Source organism: Ursus americanus, chromosome 6 (assembly GCF_024610735.1).
Source record: "Ursus americanus isolate L20-20 chromosome 6, mUrsAme1.1.p, whole genome shotgun sequence".
Taxonomy (NCBI): Eukaryota; Metazoa; Chordata; class Mammalia; order Carnivora; family Ursidae; genus Ursus; species Ursus americanus.
Window position 1 is genome coordinate 69,242,721 of NC_142132.1, and position 24,405 is coordinate 69,267,125.

The window sequence follows — 24,405 nt, forward strand, 5'->3', positions numbered from 1 at the left end:
AAATGACACTAATATTTCCTAAGACCTCCCATAAGAAGATTTCTGGAAAACTGATCTTGCTGTGATAAAAATGTAGTGGTCCTGTATTAATGAGGCTAATGAAAGCTGCATGCATAACTAACTTCCATCTCAGTAGTCCCCAAACTTCCCATGCATGTGACCCAGCCTTAGAGGATAGGATCTGCTTCATCACCCTTGAGAGCACGTTGCTTTACAGCCATTCATGTCATGGGCCACAGGGAGCCTAGTTTCCATAGCGCTGTATAAATCACGTTTTCTGACCTGGTCCTAACTTCCACCTGACCTCCAGCCAGGCCACAAACTTTTGAGATCCTTTTGCTGTGTCCTCGGGAACTCATGATCTGATAGTCCTCAACTTCTCTGCATGTTCTCCTCTTCTCCTTGGCGCCCTATTGGAAAGCTGGCTCTCCCTGTCCCTTCTGTCTCTGGAGTGGGGCTCATCATTTTCCTGCACCCCTCTCACCCCTGGGTCTGAGGGGCATGGAAGATGCCCTCTTGCTTCTCAGGGATGCTGTCAGGGCATTCTGTCTACCCTGCACCATTCTCCCTCATTGCCTCTTTCCAGGGCCCTCTAGGTCACTCCAAGTCCATGGAGATTCTGGCTTGCGGTCACTGTCACTCCCAAGCATACCCCTGGCCATTCCTCTGGAGATTTCAGGATCCACAGAGGTGCTCCTTCCGGCATCCTGGCCCCCGACCCACTCCTCTAATGATTCCATCTTTCACTCAACCTTAGCCACTCATTTCCATAGCCATGACCCTAGCTTGTAATTACCAAAGCCTGTCTCCCCTGTGAGTGTTACTTTCAAACCTCCAGCAACCACCTCCTGTCTGTCCAGCTCATTTTTGCTAACATTGCAACTTCAACAACCCTGACACCTTTCCTGGATCCAGAAAGCCCTTCCCCGGGTCCTGTTTCCCACCTCTCTCATACCCTCACTCCCCCTCTCTCTCAGCTGGCATTCCGCGGCCGGCCATTGCTGTCATCATCACACCCCTGTACATGCTGTCAGTTCCCTTGTCCTTGGTTTACGTTATGGCACTCAGTCGACTCAGTCTCAATCCCGATTAGGGCCAGCTCTGCTGTTCTCTACCTGCACCCATGAAGCTGCGTGTGGCTTAGGGAAAAACATGAGCAACCTTAACACATCTTCCTTTAAAATCATGATCCTTAACCTCGCGTGGGCTCTTCATACTGGCCAACTGTACTCCCCCCACCCCATCCATTCTTCCATCCTTACACCCATCTGTCCACTGCATCTGGGCCATATATGTTCCCCTCTTCTCCTGTTATTTTCAATGAGCTACCACGGATTCCATTCTCCCAGCCCTTGGAATTCTATCACTTGCCATCATAGCAAGCCCTCCTCTTCCCTTTGCCTAAAATCCCTCCACTCTGCTTCACTGCCCAATCCTATCACCAGCGGTGCACTAATGCTCAGGGGAGCTGACCTTCCCTGTGTGGCTCTGTATTCGCAGGAAGTCCACAGCCATGGTCTCAAGACTGGGATCTCCTCCAACAGCTCTGACCTCCTGGGAGAGAATTCTACTTGGACTCCAGCAGAGAAGAAAGGTTCAACTTTCCCCCAAGTGCATCATACGGTGGTGTATCTGATGGACCGTCAGAGCTGGAAAGACAGTAGGAACTCAGAAATCACACTAAGGTTCCAATGATGGAGTCCAGAGTCTGAGAGGCCAAGTCACCTGTGATGCTCGTGTTAAGTATCTTGATATATTAAATAGCTTTTGGTTGCTTTTCTTTCTTCTTCCTTCCTTTCTTTCTCTCTCTCTCTTTCTTTCTTTCTTTCTTTCTTTCTTTCTTTCTTTCTTTCTTTCTTTCTTTCTTTCTTTCTTTCTTTTGGCAGGGAGGGGGAACTAGAAAAATAATGTGGAACTTTTGAAAAGATGTGCCAGTGACCGAAGGCATTCTACCCAGTTACTTGGTGTTTTGTAAACTAAATAAGCATTACAGTACAAATCCAAACAAATATCCAAAAGGAGAAAGGAAAGAAGAAGGTAACATGGTCGGGTAGAAAGAGACATTCTGGTTAAGAGCTAGAGAGTCACATACATTTGCCTACTTCCATTACTAACTAGCTGTGAGCCTGCAGAATGTATTTGCCTCCTGGCCCCTTGCTTTCCCATATGCTAAGTGGGAGGAAGCAATGGGATTGTGGCTGTTCTGAGGGTAGGTGTCATCTTCACAGGCCAGTGCTCTCTCCTTTGCTCGGAGTTCACATTCATGTCGTAAGAGACTCCCTCCAGTTCCTCTTACTTTTGACCCCTACTCTTGCTTCTTCCCCTCTTCAGACAGTATTTTCAAGTAGCCTGGCTTCTCTTGTTTACAGCACTGTGACTCCTCATCCATTTGTTTCCCCTTCTAACAGAAATGGACAAACCCATCAGCCTGGGTCACCTGGATGACTAAAGGAAAACAGAAATGGATTGAACAGATAATCAACTCCCGCTTTTCCATTTTTCTGTATCCACCTACTTGAATGATGGTTAATTGGGACTTCAAATCCAATAGATTCCATTTCTTTTGAAAAACCTTGAGCTTGGTGCTCTTCGCACTGTTGGCCTTCTCAAGTGCATTATCTGTTACCCTGACTTAGATTTAAAGCCAATGATTAATCTGTCAAGTCTTGAATGGTTTCCTGAAAGGCTCCTTGGTTAGGTAGATGCAAGTAATACTCACAAACCCAAGGGCAGCAAGGGCACCACAATCCCGTTCCTTTACATTAACAAGTAAAGAATTTATTTCTATTCTAGGATACATGAGCCAAAAGGAGTAGGACAGAAAAAAGTGGCTTCCTTATTTGTATTCTTGGTTTGAATTGGTTTCAATCGTTTCCTACAGTACCAGCCCACAGAAAAAGGATGGGCCATGGACCTTAATTATTTTGGGGGGCTACCCAGGATCTAAACCTCCATTGTATGTTTGGAAAATTACCCAGTATGCCAGACTGGCTAACTGTTCACCAAGTTTTTACTTTTGCTTTTACTTTTTCTCCTGGGTACTCAGCTAGACAACCTCTCCTGGCTTCTCTTACAGCTATGTCACTTCTAAACAGGAGAATATAAGAGCAGATGATATATTCCTGGTTTAGGCCTGTCCCGAAACAGTCTTTCCAGCAATCCTCCACTCTCTGCCAGCCTGATGTTGAAGCTCAGAGTGACCTCAAAAGCAATGTGCTAGGGACTAGGCAGAGCTTCTATTAGCCAGGACCCTTGATGGTGTGGAAGGGAACCATCCCGTACCCCCCCCCCACCTCCTCTCACTGACCAGATTCTATGTGAGTGCAAAAATAAGCCTCAGTTGTGTCAGCCATGGAGATCTGGGACTTGACTATGAGAGCAGCTAGCATGACTTCAACCAACGTACTCACATGATGAGTGTTGGCAAGAGGCAGTGGTCATCTCCCGCTCTGGCAACTGAGAACTTAGACACCCTCTTTCCCAGCCTCCCTTGCGTCTAGAACATATGCATGTGGTCTCCACTTCATCCGTGAGCTGCACCCCAGACTTGGTCTAATCGCTGGTGACACAAAGACGCAGGCACAGGGGGCTCTCCATCCAGATTCGGGGGGTAGCAGTGGCAGCAGCATCCACGATCCAGGATCATGGTGTCAATAAAGTAAAGGCAGTGCCCAGGTCCCCCCATCCCCCACCAAGACGTGACCGCTTCGTGGGATCAGGGCTATGGTGTGATTTTAGACATGGCTCTTGATTTACAGCCACCAAGCCCGCTTTTCCAGCCTTCTCAGAAAGTCTGTGCCCCGTGCGATATCTTCCAATAAACCCTTCTCCTGGTTAAGTTCCCTAGAGTTGATTTCTGTTGCTTGCAGTTAAAACCTATTGATACAGCTGCCTCCCTTGCAGTGAGAAAGGGACAGGTGGACTTCCCGCTCCCTGGTCACGGGAGGTTGTCTTCCTCTTCCTCCGGGGTGTTATGCATTTCCTAGACTCAGTCAGTGCCATGAGCAGCTCACATTTCCACTGACAGCTCAGTGTGCTTAAGAGGGGAGCACTGGATTTTGACTGCCCCAGGTCATATTGAAGGAGGTCAAATTTGACTGAAATAAAGCCGGCTATTTGGGAAAATAGGGAATTGGAGAAAAAAGTGAAACACTGAAGGGATATCTTAGAAAAATACTCAAGGAGGAGGAAGAAAACAAGATCTTCCCTGGGAATACTGTAATAGATGTTGAAAAAAGATATAAAAAGGAAGAGTCATTTCAGGTCAACTGGATCCCTTCTGCAACTACAGCATAACGTAGATTTTTGTCCTGCTCTCTTAACAGCACCGTGTTCCCGTCTACAGCAGAACTAGGTCAAAGAAAATGTATTGTACAGGAGTGAGCGCTACCGGGGCAGGTTAACTGGCGTTTTGTTCCCCAGACATCATTAGTAGGCTTAGGCCATTTTATAGGCAGGTTACAGTCCTCCTGTGCTTGGCAGGAGGAAGAAAAACCACCCAGGGAGGCCCTCCTGGGCCGTCTCACTGAACACAACTGCCTCTGTCTTGTGCCCAAGCACGCGCGCATGGCGGTTCTGAGCCTCCTTCCAATCTCTCCTGAGGCGGCTTCGGGAGTGCAGTGTGTTGTTCTAAGACTGGCCCCCAGTGACTTGTGCTGTGTGACAGGGCCACTTACTACCGCATGAATTGGAGCTGTCCTTTGGCCAATAGGAGATGGTGGGAGTGACAGGGTGCCTGTCCCAGAGCCTGGGCCGCAGGGGGCCTTGCAGTGGCCATGTTCCCCTCTTTGGAACACGAAGACCACCCAGACCGCACCTAGTCCAGCCCCCTGGACACTGAGCAGCACCAGGAGGACAGCCAAGGGACCAGAGTTGGTAGCTAGCTCTGGCTGTGGCACCTCGGACCTTCCAGCCTGGTTCGTCTTCCAGCTGAACGCAGCCGCCTGAGAAACCCAGGGTGAGGGCCACAGACAAACCACCCACCACCCACGAATCCGTGAAAAAGAATACATCCTTGTTGTCTTGAACCATTACGTTTTGTGACGGTTGCTTATGGCCCCCAAAATGGTATGAGGCGAAGCCTGAACACTCAGGGTGGTGGATAAGGAGAAGGCCCGTGTGTGGTATGCGGGGCGCGCAGGCATAGTACCACACACGTCTACTCTCCAGGCCACTTGGAAGCCTTGAACTCGAGTATCATTTTGCCAAAGAAGCTATAAGCCGCGTGGCACTTGTGATAGAAGTTCTAACTCAGAGGGCGCCTGGGTGGCGCGGTGGTTAAGCATCTGCCTTTGGCTCAGGGCGTGATCCCGGCGTTATGGGATCGAGCCCCACATCGGGCTCCTCCACTGTGAGCCTGCTTCTTCCTCTCCCACTCCCCCTGCTTGTGTTCCCTCTCTCGCTGGCTGTCTCTCTCTGTCAAATAAATAAATAAAATCTTTAAAAAAAAAAAAAAAAAAGAAGTTCTAACTCAGGTTCGACCGGACTCACTTTAAAAGTTCTTCCTTTGAATTCCAGGAAAACCTGAAAGCTCTCCAAAGGGACAAGTCTGTTGCATTATTGCACCACCTCCTGCAGCATTTTCTGGCATTGGCACAAAATTTCAGGGAAACGTGGCTTCTCTGTTTATTCTGCAGAACTGGATCGCTACTCCCTTGACCCAATAACTTTTTCCAAAATAAGTTCCCTGAATTAGATTCCTGGAATTTGTAAGGCCGCACAGAGTACATGCTTAAACCACAGAACCTACCATTCTAAAAAAAAGATATTAGAACCAAAAGGCTGGGTTAAAGAGTTAGGTGATTGTGTTAAAGATAGAAAGTAATGGCAATTTGTTCTTGGCTAAACGGTGTGTTTTTGTCACTGTGAGGCTCGGATGGCGATGACCTGGCTCCTACTCATCTCTCCAGCACTCCCTGGGACCCCTTTCTCCCAAAACACCTGGAAACCCCATCTGGCTACTTTGTGCCTCTTTATCATCATGTGCCCCCCGCTCCTCCCCCCCCCCCCCCCCCCCGCCTCCAACTGCAGCCTTTCCTCTGCCGAGCTGACCCACAGCCCAGTCTGATCGCAGTGCCTCTTCTCTGGTCCCCAGGGCACCCCATGCATGGCACTGCTGTGATGCTCATTGCTCAGTATGTCTCTTGTCAGCCAGGCTCCAAGCTCCTTAAGGTGGGCCCTGCACTTCTGTATTCACAGCACCCAGCCCAGTGCTCGATAAATGTCGTCGGAATGAGTATAAGGCTCTTATGTCCAATTAGCTACTAGACAGATCCACTTAGATGAATCAAGGGCGTTTAAAAAGTAAATATCCAACATGGAGTCCTTGATTCCCCTCCCAAACCCAAAACTGCTGTTCTTCATCCAGGCTTCCCAGTCTCAGTAAAGGCACCTCTGTCCACCCAGGTGCTCAACCTGGAAAATGGGGAGCAAGCCGAGCCTCCTCTCTCCCGCACCTCCCAACACTGAGCCCAGCCCTTTCCACCTCCAAATCTCCCTGCACGTCTCTGTCTCCCCCTCCTCTCCTGTTTGGGTGACACTTCTAAAGGGCTCCCCATTATGCACAGAATAAATGCAGCCCCTCACCCTGGCTGGGAGGCCCCACGTGCCCGGACTCCCACCCCCTCCTGTGCCACGCTGCTCGTGAGCTCTGGTCACGTCAGGGCTCCCCGCTCATCCGCGTACTGTGCAGAAGCTCCTAGCCGCAACATCCTCCTTCCTGTCGCCTTCCCTGGGCGCCCCGTCTAACGTAGCAGCGCCTCAGCCCCGCCCCCTGCGGTGACGTCAGACTCCTGATTGCCCTCCTTCAGGGCGCTTTCCACCATTGTGATTAGTTTGCTCGTTTGTTTACTTGTTCCTTTTCCACATCCCCCACTGAAGGCCAACACCACGAAGGTAAGAGTCTTTGAGGTCACGTGCCCGCGGCACCTCCAGCATTAGAACTCGGCCGGACACAGAGGAGGGGTTAGAAAAACACGTACTGAATGAGGGAATGACCAAAGAACACAGGAGAAGGCCCCGAGAGCACGTATACTGTGCTACTCCCTGCGCGCTCCACCACTCGGATGAATGGGAAAACCGGGGTCACGCCATCAAGATTCAGGTCAACTCAGCAACCGTAAAGCAATAAGCACCTGCATCGTGCACACATCACACGATCTTGGTTCAGTCACACAACTTTATGAGGCCGCCATTCTTCTTCCTCTTCTCATCGCACAGTTGAAGAAAAAGCTCAGACGCGGAATGATGGCCTACTGTAGACCACGGCACCTGAAACCCCGGGAGCAGGTTCTGCCTCAGGGCTGGCTGACCCCCACATGGAGCCCACGCATGTGACACAACCTCCTGTCACTTCTGAGATTTTCCCAGAAGGATTGAAACCAAAGTTCTGATTTGCCCCGCCAAAGGTTTACACCCATACGTTTCACCTTGCTACTCCTTCAGATGACTGGGGTGTGTCTCTGTCGGAATACACAAATAAAACCCTCATCCCGCATCTATCTATAGGACAGGCATGAAATTCTTCCTCTTTTATGGCAACTTCTTATGAAAGCTTTGCAAGATAGTTAATTGAGGCAACCAGCTTCCAACAACTTCCACAATGAAGAGATTCTTACCTCGAAATTCCAGTCCTCGAAGCTGAAAGGTGACCAGACCATTTCCAATTTCAATCAGGTGAACAAAAGCATTGAGGTAGTCAGAGGCCAAAATAAAGCAATCCCCGGAGCTGTAGTTACCCCACCGACCAAGAATTAAGTCTCCACACAGGGACTCCTGCAGCGCCCTTGTCAGGTGCTCATAGAAGATGGAATTAAGATTGTTGTCATCATTCCCTAAAGGCAGAACAAGAAATATGATCAGTGGGTACTTACTCCTATACACGCAGACCTAAGAAACAGTGACTTGTCATTTGATCAAGGATAAATCAGGTTTTTTAGATACTTTGCCCATTTTTGTTGACTTTGTGAGACCCTCCTATTTTTTCCCCTTTATTTTCCTTCTGGGCAGTCTCATCTATACAAATGGATTAAATTATTGTCTTAATGCAGATGACTTACAGATTCATACCACCAGCTGAGGTCTCTTGTCTAAGCTCTAGACCTGTGCACCTCCTTGTGTACTTAACATCTGCTCTTGTGTGTCTCAAATGCTCCTCACCTCCAACATGCCCAGGTTGGGCCCGCATTCTGTTGCCCGTCTCAGCAAATGGTACTACCACCCAAACAGCCATCACCCAGGGATCTCTGTTCCCACTCCTTCACAAGCCAGCTTCTCAGTTTTACTTTCTTCAGTATTTTTTGCATCTTTCTATCCTCCCCCTTTTGCATTACCCCTACCTTTTTCCAAGCTGCATGATTTCTCAGGTGGCCAGCCACACTAGTCCTATGACTCCCCGGTGTCGCTTCAGTGGGAACTGCTGCCCCATCTAGTCTCTGCAGCACAGCCAGAATGAGCTCTTTGACTTGCGACGTTGAATGCGCTACCTAGGACCCCTCAACCCCATTACTTCTAGCCCTTAGTGGGTTTTCCATGCTCTTAAAGATAGAAACAAGGCTTCTTCGCATCACCCATAATCGGATCCCATATAACTTAGCATTCCCAGGGAAAATCTGGGACAGTCACAGGTATAAGCTAAGAGCAAACCTATGATATATGGACACACAAGAGGCACGTGGGATCTGCTCCCTATTTCAATCTCCGTCCTCACTTCACACAAACATCCTCCTCCCTCCTCCCTTCTGCTCAGCACAGAACTTCTTCCAGAGGGACTCACGTGCCCTTCCCACCCCGGGCCTTTGTAGACACCAGTCTTTCTGCCTGGGTTGCTCTGCCATTCCTCTCTGGCTTTTGAACACTTACTATTCTTCAGGGCTGCTTCAGGGAAGCCCACGGCCCACTTCGAGGGGCCGAATCCCTGTTACAGCCTCCCAGCACCAGATCCTCGGCTCTGAAGCACCCGTCACAGTTGGAATCTGACTTTTGGGTTTTGTGTATATATGGTTATTTGACACATGTTTGATTTCTTCAGTGCAGTGGAGAAAGAAAAGTGAAGAAGACATGACATGAAGGAAGACGGATCTGTGTCTGAATTTGCTTATTTCTGTGTCCCAACACTGGCAGAAGTCCTAACATGCAAAAGGGACGAAATATCTGTTGAATCATAGATAACACCATAGATCCTACAGCTTCTTTAAGAAAACTTTGTTTTTAAGAACACACCTGTCAAGTAACTTCTGGGGCTTTTTGAAATCAAAGTTATTGAGGAATAGAGACAATAAACAACATCAACTCATGTATATATATATATATATATATATATATATATATATATATGCTACAATATAAATGATTACTGCTAGTATTATATATTATATACATGTTCTTGCATATTACATATATATATGCTACAATATAAATGATTACTGCTACTATTATATATTATATACATGTTCTTGCATATTACATACAAATAGATACATCATATAGATATCATTTACTATTTTTAAATTACATATATAATCAGATTTATGGAGGGATGATTTATGTAGAGTAAAATTTATCTTTTTTAGTGTGTAATCCTATGAGCCTTAATAAATGCATAGTCACGTAACTGCCAATTAGAAAGATGCATTTGAGATTCAGCCATATCGCTGTACCCAGCAGTCTTCGGTTTCAGCATTGAGTCGTATTCTGTGGTGTGCGTGCACTATTCATTCATCCGTTGGAGGACATTTGGGTTGTTTCCAGTTTTAGTGATTAAGAGGAAATCCACCAAAAATATTCATGAGCAGAAGTTTATGTGAATGTAAGTTTTGGTTTGTCCTGAGTGAACACCTAGGAGTGGGGCTGCCGTTCTCCGAAGTGGCTGAACCATGTTTGCATCCCCTCTAGCCACAGTGATTGAGAGTTCCAGCTGCTCTTCCTCTTTGCCAAGACTCGGCTTTGTCAGCAGTTACGTGTTTGCTTGTTTAATTGTAGCCATTCAAATTGGGTGGATAAGACACCAAGAGAGGAGTGAGGGAAGGGTACGGGAGAGGAGATGGAACGTTGGGGGGGGGCGTGGAATGGGGGGTTCGTGGTGTATTTCCTTTAATCTCCCTTCCACTCCCTCTATCAGATCTCTCATGATGAAGGAAAGAAACATTTTAAAGAGAAGACTGGATAAACTTGGACGTCCTCCTGCTCTGTGGTCTTGTGGGCGGAGGAAGTACCAAGAGGGCCCGCGAGAAAAGTTTGCATTCAGTACTCCTATTTTAGGAGCCTCTTTTGTTGGGGAGTAAACTTCTGGCCCTGGAAAGTCAGAGAAGCAGAGTCGCCCCACAGAGGAAACGCCTAAAGCTAAACTTAAGGTTCCCTTCTAGATTGTCTGTTGGGGTGCAAGCAGCATCAGGGAAGGTCCAGATAAGGCCTGCAGATCTGAACAGATCTCCTTCTGCTCCGGACCCTGGGGAAAGGGAGCATGAATGGGGGTGCAGGAAAGTGAAGACTGGCCCCTTGCTACATAAGGAAGAGCACTGATCCACCTGTAAGAAATCTATAAGATAACACATCAAATTATAAATATCCTTGCTGGGCATTCATGACTGTTGAAGGCCGAATTGAAATGAGTGCACTTCCAACCTAATTATGATTAATGGAGAGAAATAAACTGTTCTGGGGGCTGAGTCATGTCATGTAGTCTAATGAAGTATCAGTGTGCTGAATTTTCGTGTGGATGAGTCCTGCCTGACCTACCATTCAATTCATTTTCACTGATGAATCAGCATGCGTCCCGAGACCCTAATTAGAGATCACTTTGAGCCCCCGCCCCTTTTAAAGGGAAGGCCTGAATGTGTGTGATATTTAAATAAAACAAAAACAGATTCAACCACCGAAGTGGAGTCTTTGTAGAAAGAACACCTTGCCCACAGATCCACGTAATTGGGTTAAAATGAGACAACGATTATGAGTCACTGGAAGGAAGATGCACTTGTGAAACTGTCCATAAGCCTGATGTCAATGGCCATGCAATGTCACAGAGTCCCACGGCTGTGCATCAGAGACACCCGTAGCCCGCCCACCCCTGCCATGTTGTACTGACGAACTGAACTTTAGGTCAACAAAAAATAAACCTGTCTCTCCAGGTTTCAAATTAATCATGTATATGCAATTCAAGTATAGATAATGACACGATACAATTCTTCCTAGACAAAACTTTTGGCACAGGGGAGAGAGTGAGGTGGATAAAAATAGAGAAGAGATAAATTTGCATTCTGTTATCGGGAAAAAAGAGGTAGAATGGTTAAAAAATGAAACAGATTACAGAAAGCAAAAAGTAAAATAATTTCCTAGCAGGTAAATTCTTCCATAGCTTGATGTTGAAGGAAGTTTCTGAAGACTTTCGGACCCTAGATCCTGGAATGGTTTGCCTTTGAGGACATCATAACGCTGACAGTTTTCCAAAGAGTATTTTTGCTACAAGACCAACAGCAAGCTTTAGAGTCTGTACTTGCCTTTCGTCACACAGAAACTAAAATGTCATCACTGACAGCGTCATTCTATACTGAACAGCTACCTCGTCCACTGTAAGTACTAGAGAGAGGCATTTCCAAACCGCATCAGGGTGCTTGGCCAGCCTGCTCGTATAGGTTTAACTGTCTAGTCAGCACATGGCTTACCGAGATATACATCACCTCCACAGCGACTAAAAAGAGTGAGCACTCATTTCCCTTGTTTGGATTGAAGGAATCCATCTATCTAAGGAAATAAATAAAGAGTTTAAAAAGAGAGGAGGAAGGTGTCTTCTTACCTGGATCCTTTTCAATTTGGACCACCAGTCTCGTGTTGGAATTATCCACGCGCCGTGTGCTAGAAGGGACCATAAAAGGGTAAATAAACGGTCATGACTAGATCATCACAAACGAGAGAGAGTTGGTTTCCAGAATCGGCTGTGGGGTAGGGAATGCAGGGGACATGGAGCTCACCAATCAGGGTGATTGCTCCAATGTGACAATGGTGCAGGAAGAGAGAGGGGTCTCATGATAAGGCAGAGAGGGAAAAGTACAAGAAACACGTGGACGGGAGAGATGAAGACATCTCAGGATTGGGAGACCGGGCTTGTGCCTTATCACATTTGAGTACCAGGTCCATAAAATAAAAGCAAGGGCTTGAACTGCCAATGGAAAGTAACTCACTTTCCGATTTTGAAAGCGGTGCACACACAGGCATCTTTCTTTTCCAACTGACCCCAGAAAACTGGGGTGAGCAGTCAGTGTCTCCACCACTCGCTTTCAAATGCTGGGCACTTTCTTACGGGCCTCTCTCTTCCGTTGAAGCACAAGGATGAAATTGGCTCTTACAAACTTAGAAGACGACAGATTGTCTGTAGTCATGGCAACAAATGGCCATCAGGACCAGTTTTTAATCTCTCTAGTTACGACAGCTCACCTCCGTTCGGAGCCTCAGAGCCGACCCATGGGGCCCCTTGCTTCCGAAAGCCAGCCAGTGAGGGTCGGACTTACTCCAGACTTCCGAGGGGCGACCGATCACCAGTGTGTCCCCAAGTAACTGCCTGTGCCGATGGTATCAACCCACTCTGCTTCTAATACCTCAGCTGTCCTTGAACTTCACATGTCCCAGAAACCCTTTATAAGCGCAACAGTCAGCTCTGCTCAGAGAAACTGGACCTGACCCGCTTTGTCTTTTTAGTTCAGATCTTCGGTGGTGGTCTCATCATCCTTCAAAGGATGAAATATGAGATTGACTTCAACCACATGGCCTTGGATATTTAACTGTTCATGACGTACAAAGATGGTGATTTCATATAGTTAAACCGAAGCCATTAAGAAAGGGCTTTCACTAGAAATAAATCATTGAATATAGGTTTACATACAAGTTTGACCAATAATGAGGGTCCTACTCACATTTGTGAAAAAAAACTGATCTTTAGCATGCCTGGCCCCTGCCTTTGCTTTCTCTCCTCCAACCATGCTAGCCTTTGTCCATGTCTTCAGCATGCCCCGACTTCCTATTCCTGTCACCCTGCCTTCTTCGGCATCCTCTGCAACTCTTGCGTCCTCTACTTGGAGTCCTTACCACCCCACCTGCCTTCCTGACAGATCCTCTGGTCTTCAAGTCTGGCCCCAGCATCGCTCTCAGGGAAGCCTTCCTGACACCTGCTGTAGGTGAGACTCATGTCATATGCTCCTTCACACATCGTACCTCTCCTGTGGGGAACCTGTCATGTTAATATTACTACCAATGATGACAGCTAATATTTCTGCAACACTTCTCTGCATAAGTACTTCACGTGAGTTAATTCATTATACAAGAACCTTCGTAGGTAGGTATTATTATTATTATACCCATTTCCTCCAAAGAGGAACTTGAGACACAGTGAAATTAAGGCCACACATAAGTGTGGGATTTGAACCCGGTTGGCTGACTCTACCATGTCATATATTTCTTCGTGTGATTATTTGATTATATCCGCCCTTGTACACCAGACCCTAAGGAGCATGAAGACACCTTTGCTCACAACTGGCACGAATAAATGAAGAGTCCAAAATAATGCTGTTTCTAACGTTATTTTTTCTCTCATGACATCTGCTAAGAAGGGAGACTAGCCGCCACTAACTTATACTTAAACATGATCGTTGATATCCTGAGTGTGATTTGATAAATGACAGGCACTTGTTAGTAGTAATGGTGCTTAGGAAGACACCTCAGAATGCAGACTTCTGTTGTGAACTTGTCTCTTGGGAATCAGAAGAGATTTTTTTAAAAATGCTTAGCTGGAACTAAGAAAAAAAGTATTCGCTTTTCCTCATCTGTCTCAGATATTCGGGAACCATCTAGGCGAGATCCTGTTGGATCTTTGTGGGACAGATTCTGCAGATGTGATGGAGAGAAGAAATATTCAGTTGCATCTCAAACAGGCTGTTAAACCCTACCACTCTTCTATTACTGCGTCAGTTTTCCTTTCAAATACCCTCAGATCAGCTGTGAAAGTAAAAGAGCTCAGGGTGGTGAAAAATGCAGCAAACAACAAAATTCTTTCTAATGAAGGCAAAATCCCATGTCGGCATAATAAGTCCCTAAACGGAATTTTAATTTCACCTGAAGACCTACGACAAATGGAATTTTCAGCAGCAGAATAAACAATTTTTAAAGTGGGGCTGAGCCAAAAGAAAGTCATTTATCAAACTCCTTGGGGAATTAAAACACCTTCTAAAACTATGTTAACTGGAAAGCTATCTTTTCAAAAGGCTGTAGGACGCAGAGGGCTAAATTTGATCAGCAATAACTAAGCTAAGCTGCCTGTGTACCCCAGGGCCTCTGGCTCTCCACCAGACTCTCTAAGAAGGTGAACTGTCAGCCATACTGGGTAATTTGAGCTTTTCTCCAGTGCTTTCCTCCTGTACATTTGGTGCTTACCACTCAAAGGTGCTAATTAGCTCAGTAATTGGATTTCTGCCTTAACTGTCCAATTGCATAAACATCAATTCTGTTTGCTCAAAGAGAAGATGGGGGCTTGTATCTCACGCCTCAGTCTCAAGGGGGGTACAGAATGCTGGTACATGTTAGGTGTGCATCTCTGTGCACGTACTCTTCCTAGCACCTGCCTGGCAAGTCCCTGTTCATTGCTAGGCAACATCGTCCGGAGGGCCACAGGCCAACAGTCTAGTCATAGGCTTTTCCAGATAGCCTGACTTGCTCCGAAGCATCTTCCCTTATGTTAACACGGAATGCAGATAACTCAGCTAGTTTCTTCCCTCAGATTGTGCTTTCTCACCTCCTGTCTCCCTAAGTCAAGCACCTTCTCTCTTATATGGTTTTACTGGAGGCACTTAAATCATTTAAGAGTAACTTAATTATACTGCTTCAAATTCCCATTTGTCAGCACACACAGACTATTTATGGGAGAATTATTCCTGTTTTTTCAATGGGGAAGTGCGACTGGCTAGAATAAAAAGTTTGATGGGTGTCTGTTCATATAACAAAGCCAGAATGGAGTTATAGATGGACTGTAGTTCTTTTCATGGGACAGGATGGCCTTCAAAAATCTAGACAAAAGAAGATAGTCAGAGCTTAAATAGGACACTGTCACCTTTTAAATTGGATATATACACAAGGTTCATTCGGGTTTGTTTTGCATCTTTACTTTTTTGCTGCCACTAACAATCATACTAGTTCTCTCAAAGCCAGTGCTGCTCTTCTGGCTGCTGGGTCACCATGTGCTTCAGAATGACTTGGCATGAGAGTCATTTCCTGAAGGCACAGGGTTATATAGTTGGCATAGTGGGCTCTGCCTGAGGACAGACATTCAAGTAACCACCAACCTTGCTACCATCTGGGAGGACTGGTCTAGTTCTGGCTCCCAGAACCTTCGGGAGTAGCTGTTTGGAATCCCAAAGCAAAGGTGAGGGGGTCTTTGGCACAGTCAGTTAAGTATCCAACTCATGGTTTTGGCGCAGGTCATGATCTCAGGGTCGTGAGATGGAGCCCTGTGGGGCTGCTTGGGGTACTCTCTTCCCTTGCCCCTCTCACTTGTTTGCACTATCTCTCTCTCTCTCTCAAATAAATAAATACATCTTAAAAAAAAAAGGTGGTGGGGGGGGTCTTTGTGAATGCAGCCACCTTTGATGGGCCTGGGCTTTGACTTCTAACTCCGCCCAGAAGTAACAAAGCAGTGCTCCCTTTCTCCTGCCGGAGTGGTGTCAGAGAAAGCGACTGAGACAGAAGGGTTAAATAACATCCAGAGTCTCATAACATTGTACCCAGAACATCCAGATTTCAATAGAAAATTACTTGTCATAACGAGAAACAGGAAGATCTCAGAGTGAAAAAAGACAATTAATAGATGCCAACACTGAGATAACAGAAATGAGAGAATTATCTGACAAAGATTTAGAACTAGTGTTCATAAAATTCTTCAATAAGCAATTAAGAATACTTTTGAAACAAAAGAAAAAATAGAGGGGCGCCTGGGTGGCACAGTGGTTGGGCGTCTGCCTTCAGCTCAGGGCGTGATCCCGGCGTTACGGGATCGAGCCCCACATCAGGCTCCTCCGCTATGAGCCTGCTTCTTCCTCTCCCGTTCCTCCTGCTTGTGTTCCCTCTCTCGCTGGCTGTCTCTCTCTCTGTCAAATAAATAAATAAAATCTTAAAAAAAAAAAGAAAAGAAAAAATAGAATCTCAACCAAAAAAATAGAAAGTCAGCAAGGAAATAGAAGACACAAGAAGAACCAAATAGAAATTTTCTAAGCAAAAATATACAATAGAAGTAAATACAAAATAATACAAAATATGTGTGCAAAATAAAAAACTCAGTGGAAGGACTCAGTTGCAAAACGACAGAGACAGAGAAAACAATCAACGAACTGGAAGATAGAACAATAGATATATAATCTGAACAACCGAGAGAAAAGACTAAAAAAGCATGAACAGTCTCAGAGACCTGTGGGAGTATGACAAAAAATGTAACGTTCTAGTCATCAGAGTCCCATGAGAAGAGGAGAAACTGGAGATAAACTCAAGGAAGTTCACACCACGACGCCTCACAGTCAAGCATGTACCGAGTTGGAACATAACCTGGAACATAAAATTATGTCAACAAGCTTTTAAAAACTGAAATAATACCAAGTGTATTTTCCAACCACAATGGACTCAAACTAGAAATCAGTAGCTGAAAGATAACAAGAAAATATTCAAGCAGTTGCAAACTAAACAACACATTTTTTTTTAAGATTGATTTGTTTATTTTAGAGAGAGAGCATGCGCTCTCTGGGTGGGGTGGAGGGACAGAGGGAGAGGGAAGGAGAATCCAAGCGGACTCCGTGCTCAGCACGGAGCCTGATGTGAGGCTCAATCCCACACCCCAGAGATCATGATCTGAGCTGAAACCAAGGGTCGGATGCTCAACTGGCTGTGGCACCCAGGTTCCCCAAACAACACAATTCTAAATAACCCATGTGACAATGACAAAGTTTCAGTGGAAATGAAAATGAAGTAAACTGAAAGAAAATGAAAACAGAACATATCAAAATTGGTGGGACACAGCTAAAACAGTAGTGAAAACTCACTAAGTACAGAAGGGCAGAAAAATAATATTAGCTAAAACAATTTAAAAAAAAAGAAGAAAGTGGGAGTCTACTCAATTTCAAGGCTTATTATGTGACTTCGGTGATGAAGACTGTATAGGATTGGTGGAGGGAATTACACAGAGATCAATGAAACAGAACGAAGAACCCAGAAATAGACCCACACAAATGTGTCCCACTTACTTTAAAAAAAAAAAATATTGAGGTAAAATTTGCTTAACATAAAATTCATAATTTGACATTTCAAAGCAACAATGGATTGGCTTTTAATCCATTCACAATGTTGTGTGACTGTCGCCACTACCCAATTCTGGACTATTCTTATCACCCCCAAAAGAAACCTTATACCCATTAAGCAGTCACTCCCTGTTCATCCCTTTCCCAGCCCCTGACAACCACCACTGTGTCTTTTGTTTCTATGGATTTGACTATTCCAAGCATTCCATATAAATGGAATCACACTATATGCACCATTTTGTGTCTGGTTTCTTTAGTTTTGTATAATGTTTTCAAAGTTCATCTATGTTGTAGCATGTATCAGTATTCCATTCTTTTTATGGCTGAATAATACTCCATTGTATGATGTATGACATTTTGTTTGCCCATTCATCAAATAATGACATCTGCATTGTGTTCGATTTTGGCTAGTAGGAACAATGATTCTAGGAACATGAACTCTGTGCACAAGTTTTTGTTTGAAAACTTTCTTTGAAATTTTCTTGGGCATATACCTCAGAGTGGAACTGTCTTTCCTTGATGGTGTGCTTCGATGTAAAAAGCTTTTAATTTCAATAATCCAATTTTTCTTTTGTTACTTGTGACTTTGGTGTTTAAGAATTCGTTGCAAATCGAAGAGTTTTACAGTTTTAGCTTTTTACACTCAACTCTGAGTCATTTTGATTTGATTTTTGTATATAGTGTGATGTAAGGGTTCAACAGCATTCTTCTGTAAGAGGATATCCAGTTGTCCCAGCATCATTTGTTGAAAAGACTGGCCTTTCCGCCACTGAAAGGTCTTGGCACTCTTGTGGAAGTCAATTGACCACAGATGTATAAATTTATTCTTGGACTCTCAATTCTACTCTATTAAGCTATATGTCCACTCTTGTACCTGTAACACATTGTTTTGCGGTAACACTGTAACTTTACAGTGAGTTTTGAAATTGCGAAGTGTGAGTCCTCCAACTTTTGCTTCTAAAAATTGTTCTGGCTATTCAGGGTCCCTTGAAATTTCAGAATTAATTGAATCTGTAGACCAATTTTAGGAATACCACTTTCTTAAGTCTTTAAACTGATGAACATAGGATGTCTTTCCATTTATTTGTCTTCTTTAATATCTTTCAGTGATGTTTCTAGTTTTTGGTGTTCATGTTTTCCACTTCCAGTTCATCTAGGCTAATCTGTTAGTATATGACAGTTTATAGATCGCTTTTATAATCCTTTTATTTGTGTAAGGTTGGTAGTAATGTCCTCACTTTTATTTGTTATTATAGTAATTTGCCTTCTCTCATTTTTTTTTGGTCATTCTAGATAAAGATTTGTCAGTGTTGTTGATATTTTCCAAGAACCATTTTTTGTGTCATCTGTTCTCTCTATTGTTTTTCTATTCTCCATTTCATTTGTTCCCAGTCTAATTTTTATAATTTCCTGCTGCCTGCTTGCTTTGGGTTTACTTTGCTTTTCTTTTTCTGGTCACTTAAGGTGGAAGAATAGGTGACTGATTTGGGATTTTTCTTATTTTTTAATGTAAGTATTTACAGGTATGAATTTTCCTCTGAATACCGCTTTTGCTACATTCCATAAATTTTGATATATTATGTTTCCATTTTCCTCCAGCACAAAGTTTGTGTTTTGTTTTTTTTTTTTTTTTAATTTCCTCTTGTCATTTCCTCTTTGACCCACTGGTTGTTTGAGACAGTTTTATTTGACACACATTTGGGGATTTTCCAGATTTCCTCTTGCTGTTGATTTATAATTTCATTCCATTGTGGTTGGAGAACATACATTGTACAATTTCAATCCTTTTACATTTACTGAGGTTTGTTTTACGGTCTAGCATATGGTCGACCCTGGAGAAGAGTCCATGTGCACTTGACAAGAATGTCTTTCTAAAAACTTCTCCCTGCAAAATACTCTGTTAAGAGGATAAAAACCCATGGTACAGGGAGAAAATATTTTCAAGCCACATATCCCACAAAGTACCAGTATCTAAAATATACAAAGAACTCTCAAAACTCAACAGTAAAAAAAGAAAAAATCCTATTAGAAAACAAGCACAAGACTTGAACAAACAGCTCCCTGAAGAGATTATACCAATGGCAAATAAGCTCAGTAGAAGACGTTCAACACCGTAAGTCATTAAGGAAATATAAATTAAAACCACTATGAGAGATCACCATACACCTATCAGAATGCCTAAAAGAAAAAATAGTAAAAACACCTGCCAAAGATCTGGAGAAACTGGACCTTTCATACATTGCTGGAGGGGATGTAAAATGGTATACGGCACCTCTGAAAAAAGTTTGGCAGTTTCTTAAAACACTACCATATGACAATTGCATTCCTAGGCAATTATCCCAGAGAAGTCAAGACTAATGTTCACTCGAAATGTCATAGCAGCTATATTCATAATAGCTCCAAACTGAAAACACCACAGATGCCCTTCAGTGTGTGAGTTGTTAGAGACTGTGGTATATCCATGCACTCAGCTTTAAAAGGGGCAAACTACTGACACACGCAATGACCTGAACGAATGTCCACTTGATTATGGTGAGTGAAAACAGCTAATCTGGGGCACCTGGGTGGCTCAGTCAGTTAAGCGGCAGCTCTTGATTTTGGCTCAGGTCATGATCCTAGGGTCTTGAGATCCAGCCCCACGTGGGGATCCAAGCTCAGAGGGGAGTCTGCTTGAGATTCTTTCTTCCTCTCCCTCTGCCCCTCCCCACTCTCTCTCTCTCTCCTATGTCTCCCTCTCTTTCTCTCACATTTCTCTTTCATCTTATTTTTTTATTTATAGTAATATTTTTTTATTATATTATGTTAGTCACCATACAGTACATCCCTGGTTTTCGATGTAAAGTTCCATGATTCATTAGTTGCGTATAACACCCAGTGCACCATGCAATACGTGCCCTCCTTACTACCCATCACCAGCCTATCCCATTCCCCCACCCCCCTCCCCTCTGAAGCCCTCAGTTTGTTTCTCATAGTCCATAGTCTCTCATGCTTCATTTCCCCTTCTGATTACCCCCTTTCTTTATCCCTTCTACCGATCTTCCTAGTTCCACACTTCTCTTTCAAATACATAAATAAATTAAAAAAAAAAAAGAAAATAGCTAATCCCACAAGGTTAAATACTGTCTGATTCCAGCCATATAGCATTTTTGAAATGACAAAATTACAGAGTTGGAGAATGGATTAGTAGTTGTCAGGAATTAAGTAGGGGGTAGCAATAAGAAAGATGGGCGTGAGCTTATGGGAGGGACAACAGGAGAGAACTTTGTGGTGGTAGAAAAGCTCTGTATCTTGACTGTACCAGCATCAGTATCCTGATTGTGATAGTTTTGCAAGATGTTAACATCTGTAAACTGGGTAAAGAATATATGAGAGCTCCCTCTGTATTATTTCTCTCAACTGTCACTGAATCTATAAAGAGCTAAAAAAAAAAAGTTTAAATAAAAAAATTTCCATAGCTAACAGCAAGCTGAATTGAGTTACTATAATAATAATGCATTCACGTGCAATTTTCATTTCTGATCTGAACTCGCTTACATTTCCAATTAAGATTGCTTCTCCCATTTCAGCCAGAAGAATCCAAGATTATCCAACATTTCAAATACAGGATATGAAGTCCAACTATTCATTCACTGGAAGGTCATAAATATTTAAGGGCTGAGAAGTGTTTCTTCTCTTTCTGCAAATGCAACTAATATAAATAGTAATAAAAACATTCGAGTTGCATGCGGTTGGGTAAAGAGTCAGCCAAAGGGGGACTTGAATAAATAGAGATGCAGAGGATTATAACAGATTCATAAAGATTAAATTATCAAGAAGGTGCTGGTTTTTTCCCAAGTTTAACATGCTTGATTTAAGGTTTTGACTTCTGGGTGCTATATCCTTCCAGTAGCAAGAGGCCTAATGTCATTTAGAGTTGTGGGTGAAATTTCTCCTGCGAATGAAGACACATGTAGTTTTTTTTTTTTTTTCTTTTTTTCTCATTAGTGACCAGGGGAATGCACAGAATTTGGATTAAGATAAGCTTGGTCATCCTTGGCAATGAGTGAACCCCATTTGTGTACTGGTGCATGCAGCCTGGATGAACTCAGGTCCTCCCGTTTGCATGGCTGCTTGTCTCAGGAGAGGCAGCAACTTGAGAAGACACAGTCTCTGAACATGAAGCCATTAACACACGGTATTGTTTTGTCACCGAGGGATGTGGCACTTAATAAAAGCTCGCCAGCACGTTTCCCGCTGAGCTGGGCTTCACTTTTCCTTTGCTGTTTTCTTCGCTTCCAGAGCATGACACTGCACTCTGCTCATTCCGTCCTAAAACCCCAACACTAAAGCTGCAATGTTAGGTCAATAAAACCTGATTTCTGTTTCTAACGTGGTTAATGACTTATTAAACTGTGTGAGGGGTGTAAAGGAGAGAGTCGCTTAATTCTTCTGATCCTGTTGTCTCGGTGCATAAAATGGCAACTAAACATTGCACAGGACTTTGGGTAGGAAATTAAAATGCAGAGCTGCATCGATGACCGCCAACTTATGCAAAACTAAACAAAGAATGCTTTAACCTTACAACGGGCCAGTCACCCCAGAGAACAATGAGAGACAATGGGTAAATAGAAAATGCTTTTGCTATCCCTGCATCAGTACATCTGGGCATAGATTTTTCTGCAATGGGGAAAAAAGCATAGTAAAGTTTATCCTGAAAATGTTTTTCAAATTGATTTTTCAAATACTAAAATAGTTTGTGTCAAATCTTGGCTCCAGGAGCTCAAGGATAATAGGCAACGGATAATCAGTTCATTCATCTCTCCCAGTTGTCCTGCATTTGCCCCAGCCTTTCCCTAAATGAATTATTTTTTAAATTTATTACTGAAGTACAGTTGACATACAATGTTATATTGGTTTCAGGTGGACGACATGGTGATTCAACAATGCTATACGTTACATCATGCTCACCACTATTAAGGGGAGTCGCTACACAGCATTATTACAGTATTATTGAATTATTGACTGTATTCCCTATGCTATACTTTACATCCCTGCAACTTATTCATCACTGGACGTTCGTACCTCTTAATTCCCTTCACCTATTTCACTCATTCCCCCCATCCACCTCTTCTCTGGAAACCACCAGTTTGTTTTCTGTATTTATGAGATTGTTTTCTTATTTGTTCATGTGTTTTGTTTTTTAGAGTCCGCATATAAGTGAAATCATATGATATTTCTCTTTCTCTTACTGACTTATTTCACTTAGCATAATACCCTCTAGGTCCATCTGTGTTGCTGCAAATGGCAAAATCTCATTCTTTTTTATGGCTGAGTAATATTTCATTATATATATATATAAATATTCCATTATATATAGAGAGAATTTACATATATCTATACATAGATATATATAGATATAGATAAACATATATCTTCTTTATGCATTCATTTATCAAAGCACACTTGGGTTGCTTCCCTATCTTGGCTATTGTAAATAACACCGTAAACAGAGGGGTGCACAAATATTTTCAAAATAGTGCCAAGAACAGCTGCTTTGACAAAGCTAAGAAACCCTCCTCCCCGGTGGCTTTTCTTTATTCATGATAACTTTACATAGAAAGCTAGTGTTCTATCCCCCTGGACTGCTCTTAAAAACTGCTTCTTAAAAACTTCATTTCCTACCCAATTTTCTTTAAAGCCCACTAAGAACTTTCTCTCCTCCCTCTTCCCCAAACTTCAAAGTATACCTCTCTCCAAAGCCTTCCCTGACACTAGGAAAATAAGCTCCAACTCTATAACCCCTAGAACAAATACTTTCTTTACTGTAACATAGGAAGGCATCACAAATGGAAAAGGAATGCAATCCATTAAATTACCCTTGTTTTTATGAGATAATAGATTTTTTTTCTAATTCCCATGTATGTGATTATTTTCCCATCATTGGTCATTTTTCATCTAAAAAATCTTGAAGGGGAGCGTCAGTCTAGGTAACTGTTTACAGAGAGAAGCAAACACAGCAATCCGGACACGAGAAAGTATTATAAACCCTATGACTGGTGATGCTGGCAGAATGTTTCCAAAGGGACAAGAAAAAAACAGTATGGCTTCCATGCCCACATTACGTACTACTTCCATTAATCAGTTGGTATCACTTGGTACCACCGTGTACAAGAAGCGGCAACCATATGCAAAGCCTGGGCCAGGTCTCTTGGCTCTCATTAAAGTGGGATTAAAGTCAGTCATGGACATATGCTCAGGTAACAAGATTAAAGGAGCCCCATCTGATCACTAGAATGCTAAGGAAGGAGATTTCACCTAGAGCCTCAAATGCACCCATTCCCCAGGACCCAAAGTAGCCTGCCCACAGCCAACTCCATCAGTCACGGGGAGAATGAAAACACAGTGACCATGGCCACCACCATCCATTCTGAGCATTGGCCGATCACAGGAAAGACCTTCTAAAGTGCTCAGGGTTCTTGGGTTTTGGGGAGTGAACCGGCATTATACAGAGGCCTTGAATTTACACAATAAATTTCCTGCACTATTGCATATGTGATCCAAGGCAGAAAAAGAGTTTGCAGATTTAACGTGATTTTAAGAGCTATTTCCTGCTTTCCGTCGTTTGGAAGAAACCAGCCCGATCTCCAACACTTCCCTAAAAGCTGGGGAAGGACCCCCACTGCCCTCACTTGCTGCAGTGAAAAGGGTTCTGCCCTCATGCTGTTATTGACGTACACCCCCTGAAACCATCCATCAACCTGACTCGGTCACAAGGCCTCGCTCCTGCGTGACCTGAAGTGTGGAGTCAGCAGCCTCAGACAGCCGGGAAGCAGGTGGGCACGCTGGACTCCTTCCTGCAGGCACATGGTCAACTTCACTACTCTGCACTTTTCAAATTCTTTAACTGCTCAGCAAAATGTTAACAGGACCCTGAGTACAATTAGGCACACAGCATCATGAATAACAAGCTCGAGCCAGTGCTATTTGAGAAATTCGCCGCATTGGAGTTCCTCAAAAGCGTCATCCTTCTGGAATATATTTGCATAACAGCTCATCGCCACACCTGAAGTGTCAAACCTTACCCCTGGGTATGTGTGTGAGAGCTTTC

General features: G+C 43.7%; 1 protein-coding gene across 1 annotated transcript in view; it reads right to left on the minus strand.

The window, feature by feature from the left end:
* The window catches only part of PCNX2 (pecanex 2), a 293,441-nt gene that overhangs the window by 46,895 nt on the left and 222,141 nt on the right, over positions 1-24,405 (minus strand). The window contains exons 24-25 of the mRNA XM_045783277.2: positions 11,789-11,847; positions 7,617-7,832 (exon numbers count right to left, since the gene is read on the minus strand). Of these exons, the coding sequence (XP_045639233.2) occupies positions 7,617-7,832; positions 11,789-11,847 (275 nt within the window). The remainder of the gene's footprint in view (positions 1-7,616; positions 7,833-11,788; positions 11,848-24,405) is intronic.